This window comes from Cherax quadricarinatus, unplaced genomic scaffold, assembly GCF_038502225.1.
Source record: "Cherax quadricarinatus isolate ZL_2023a unplaced genomic scaffold, ASM3850222v1 Contig880, whole genome shotgun sequence".
NCBI classification, from domain to species: Eukaryota; Metazoa; Arthropoda; class Malacostraca; order Decapoda; family Parastacidae; genus Cherax; species Cherax quadricarinatus.
Window position 1 is genome coordinate 18,356 of NW_027195906.1, and position 4,925 is coordinate 23,280.

Sequence of the window (4,925 nt, forward strand, 5' to 3'; positions counted from 1 at the left end):
TTAATAGGACCTGTAACAATGAGTCAGTAGGCCTGCATGCTTTGACTACTGGTTTATCTTACATTGGTTGGTTAATAGGACCTGTAACAATGAGTCAGTAGGCCTACATGCTTTGACTACTGGTTTATCTTACATTAAACTGTAAAAGTTTCAAATTAAAGGGATTTGCATTTATTACTTATTTTACATTGGTTTTTACATCTACAAACATTGCTATTGAGTAGTTCTTATTCCTTTGGGCATGTTATTTGCCTGTATATAAGTTAGAAGCAGGCAAGCGTGTGGCATCCTGCTGGTTATATTTTATCTATGAGAACATTTATAACTATGTAATCCCATTGGGGAATAAATATCCTTTCAGTAATCAACATCCCCAATATCTTATCAAATATCTCCAGTAAGTTATTTTAGCCTGCAAATTATATGGCTGTTTAAGGGTTTTCTCCATTTTTATTGAGTACATTGAGGTAGTGTTTATTTCCAGCAAAATTAATCTTGAAAAATAGAATCTCAAAGTCTTAATTCTTCTCCAAGTGCTTTTCAGTACAGTTTGATGATCATGAGATCTAATTCACTCTCTCTTTCCCTCCACAGACAAGGAAACTGGTGCCTCACGAACTTTTATATCTTTAGTCTCCCCATGTGTTTAATGTGCCCCGTGCAAAACTGCCAGTTGACCATTACTCAGGAATACTCTGCCATACTCCACAATGAAAGAAGAGATCTCTGCAGCAGTCCTCTTTATCTCGAAACTCATCGGTGGAAATGCCAGCCTGTCAGAAAATATGATCGCAAAGTTTGAAGAGAGATTGAGAGAGCTGCTGGAAGAGCGATTTAGCAATCATTGGCATCCTGAACGACCGTGGCAAGGCCAAGGGTATCGATGTTTAAGGTAAGCTACATGGAATATGTATAAAATGATTGAAGGGTGCAAGGCCAAAGGGGCAACAGTAGTGGTTGTAGAGTTTGACTTGCAAATGGTGCAGACAAGTATGGTAATGAGAGAAAGTTGCCACAGCAAGTCTTTTTTTTTTTCTGATGGTATTTTCTGTTTGTTATTGAACTGGATAATGTTATTGATAACACTCCACACTAAGCAACATGTCATCAGAATAAATAATTGCCCTGCAATCACACACTTTACCATGGCTGTGTCTGGTATACGTATAAGAAAATTGCTGGGGTTGTAGAATGAGACAATAGGGTCCTGCTCCTTCTGTAAGTACGGAAGTTTATTTAAGCACAAGTACACATAAGTACAGTTATCATACATAGTGTAAATTACCTAGGATAACCCCAAAAAGGCAGACAACAGGACTTATTTCCATTGGGGTTTTTGTTAGATAGGCTATATAATGGACTTTTCCCCCCTCACCTGTTTTTTTGGAGTGGGGGGGAGACATTGATTTTGAAGAATTGAGAATTTAGAATTACTCTTAAATCCCCTCAAATTATTTAAAACTCATTTCATTGATAAATCAGTGTTTGCTGCCAAAGCTGTTGAAAAGTAGATAGATTACCCAAGGTGGTGTAATAATGTAGGTAGTTTTAAATATTATAATTGCTACAAGTATGTACTCGTTTGATTTTACATATTCTCCCAAATGTATTCTTTGTAATATCTAGAGTTGACTTTTTCTGGTAGTCATCTTAGGCTAAATCTGTTTAGCTTACTACTACTACTATGTGCCTTGTAAAAATAGTATGTGTTACTGACAAATGGTTAAAATAAGAGACAAAGTGCAAACACTAGTGTCAGTGGAACACCTTCCATCTGAACAAAAGAAACTAATGGAAAAATAAATAAAGAAACGACTAGGAAAAATAAGAATAATGATTTTTGAGGATTTTACTTAAAATTTAAATATAATAAAAAAAAATGGCCTTCGGTTCTTGTAGTTGGGCAGGAGTAGGTAAGGCCCGGGATAGATCTGATATTATTGATGTAGGTTATCCTGGGCGGATGGTGATAGTCCGATGTTTTAGAATCTCCTACCACTTGGATGGAGCACCACAAGTAGAACAGGTAAGGGCCAGTAGTAGTCCAATAATGTTAATAAGTCTCATTAACACATGTCTTGCTCCTTTATCTGGCGTCTATCCTGGATGACCACGCCAGGAACAGAGCTGGTAATAAGAAAAAATAAACTGGTTACCAATGGTCATGATAATATAACATTTAAGAATGGAAAAGAATGATAAATGCCAAAATCATTACTGGTAACCAGCAAACAAAAGAAAGGAATAAACAGTAATACTCCTGGTAGATCACCCTACCTGATTAGGAGAAGAGTGGAGGTGAAGTGACTCTCCAAACTTCAACCCACACCAGGTAAGGTCAATATTACCAGGAGTAGAAATTTGAACAAATCAGACACCAAGAACTACTTTCGCCCCAGCCCGCCAGAGGGGGGGGGGTGCGTGACGTAACTCGCTAATGGTTCCTGGTTGCCTGAACAACCTTAACCCCACTTACGCCTACTTTTCCCTCACAACTAGGACCTTGGTCACTCCAGGGTCACAGCACCAAAATATTTCCACTCAAATGTTCTACTGTTTGCATTTTTGTATATATTTTTTTTAAACTGTGGGATATGCCCATAACAATGATGTACTTATTACAGCAAATTTATAATGTATATTGTCAATAAAATTATATTGATTACATTAAGGGTTATCTTAAAATTTGCCTCTACAGGGTGAGTTATCCTTGTATCCATCTTTGGAAATTGTAGTTGGATTGGCTCTAGCTAAGGCTTACATCTCACTTGTTAATGGTGTTGTATTGTTAGAAAAAAAGCTTCATAAGGATGAATTCTTTCATATTTTAAGTGACATCATTTTTGACAATTTAACCTGATTTTTTTTTAGAATATATTTTAGATTTACATAATTATGGATTAATGTATTTCATTTTAAATTCTTGGCTTTCATTTTGTTTGGTATATTGGTAGAAATGTCATCCAATTTAGAATTATTGTAGCATATTTTTATAGAGTGAATGAAAACACCAGGAAGGAGCCAACCATTGAGAGAGCTGCAAGGGACTGTGGACTAAAGTATAAGGATTTAAACCTTCCTGTCGAGCTGACTATATTGGTGGACCCTGAAGAGGTGTGCTGTAGGTTTGGAGAGCAGAAGGGGTCGTGTTGTACTGTTGCATCCTTCAGAGACAGTAACAAGGAAAACTTCATTGAAAGTTTTGACTTCTCGCAGATAGAGCGGCCAAGTTCGACACCGTCTAGCATGTTAAAGGTTTGTGGAATAGCTTAGTTTAAGGTGTGCTGGGAATGAATTAATATTACAACCAGTCAGTTGTAGTGTTAAGAACTGTGAAAATACATGGAAAGATATTTTTATGTTACCCAGTAATAATTGTACAAAGAATGAAGTACGTAGCTTTAGAAAGGGAGAGGAATTCATAGATCAGCTGTCTGTATTGAGGTTCACAGGTGAGCAATACTTGGGAATGTAGTGCCATCTCAGGATTTAGAAAGAAAAGATAGATCAGGGAGCAGTATGGCATGTTGCAGACGTGAAATTGATGGTAAGTTGTTGAATGTTGAATGAAAGTGTGTGATGAAGAAGGCAGATGAATGTAGATTGGGCAGAAGGCAGATGAATGTAGGTTGTGAAAAAGGCCGATGAAAGTTGGTTGTGAGGAATACAGATGAATGTGGATTGTGAGGTAGACTGTAAGTGTGAGTGTGCAACACTAGGAGGATAGCAAGAGCATCTTGATCCAAGAAGTAATGGTGGGAAAATTAAGTACAGTACAATGTGGCATCAAAGTATTCCTGTACATGTACCTTGTTTTCCATGATCTCTTTTTTTTTTTTTTTCCTCTATCAGTAAGTTTTATTTCCCAAGTTTGCACTATTAGCTTTTATTTATGCTGTGACACTGATCTTCAAAAATATAAATCACACATGGACTGAAAAATTAAACAATAAATGAAAATAATCTATATCCTATTGTATTTTGGTCTTGGAAACCTTGCTCAATGGTTGTATCTTAATATTGACTTGCAGACAATGGATGTGTTGAAGGAGAGAAGATTGGATTCGAGTAATATACAAAGTCCACCGTCGAGCACTCAGTCTACACCCACCAAGAAGCTTTTTAGCCCTTCCTATCCAGGGTATGGTACAAAGATCCAGACTTCACCCAGTCGAGTTAGCGGAAATGGCAGTAACCGAGAGAGGAGAACCTTTGGCAGTTATCACAATCATTACAGCTCTGGTCACCTTAATCATCATAGCAACCACCATCAAAATGGATCTTATTCACCACCTTTCTATAAGACTCAGTCATGGCTAAATTTGAGTCGGACACCTCCCCCTCCACACATGCCATTGTTAAGCTCTTCTGGTTTCATCTATCTTCCTACAGCTGCTCCTCACTACACTCATGCCCAGATGCCTCCGCAATTCATACGCTCGTCTCCGAGTATGGCACCTCAGAAGTTCAAGTGGAATACTGGTAATTACCCTGCCTCGGTGGGAGACGGCCGACTTGTTGAAAAAAAAAAAATCTGCGTAATGATAGGTACCAGTGGTTTGGGCGAAGAGCTTTGGCCAGAGTTTAAGGTCTGCGCGTCACTGCAGGGGGCACTTACAAGTACGTCAAAAAAAAAATGTGGGTGGTTGGAGTGGTTTCCCTGCCAGCTTGGTAAACATATCCCTGATGTGATAGCTTTAGCATTATATGTATTGTCTTAATTGTTAACTTTTCCAATTCACAGTAGCTTGATCTCAGTAGAATTAATATCCTGTTGACAATTTTTGCTTAGATAATGCTAAGCTGGTGATAAATTTAATACAATGAAACACACTAATAATGGGTAAAATTTCTTATCTCCTAAGTGCCCCTTGTACCTATTCGAAGAATGTGCGTGTTTTGAAATGAAGCTGCACATTTCTTTG

General features: G+C 37.7%; 1 protein-coding gene across 1 annotated transcript; it reads left to right on the forward strand.

Annotated features, from left to right (window-relative positions):
* Window positions 1–571: 571 nt before the first annotated feature.
* Window positions 572–4,721, forward strand: LOC128688156 (protein BTG3-like). Its single transcript, XM_053775865.2, has 3 exons — window positions 572–892; window positions 2,997–3,255; window positions 4,032–4,721. The coding sequence occupies exons 1-3, from the start codon at window positions 711–713 to the stop codon at window positions 4,719–4,721; spliced, it is 1,131 nt and encodes a 376-aa protein (XP_053631840.2). The 5' UTR covers window positions 572–710.
* The last annotated feature ends 204 nt before the right edge of the window (window positions 4,722–4,925 follow it).

Excerpts from the sequence above, each read along its gene's own strand:
- LOC128688156 (XM_053775865.2), top strand. The coding sequence starts at position 711 with ATGAAAGAAGAGATCTCTGCAGCAGTCCTCTTTATCTCGAAACTCATC. Across the intron at positions 893-2,996 it reads CAAGGGTATCGATGTTTAAG|AGTGAATGAAAACACCAGGA; the intron begins GTAAGCTACATG and ends ATATTTTTATAG. Across the intron at positions 3,256-4,031 it reads CACCGTCTAGCATGTTAAAG|ACAATGGATGTGTTGAAGGA; the intron begins GTTTGTGGAATA and ends ATTGACTTGCAG.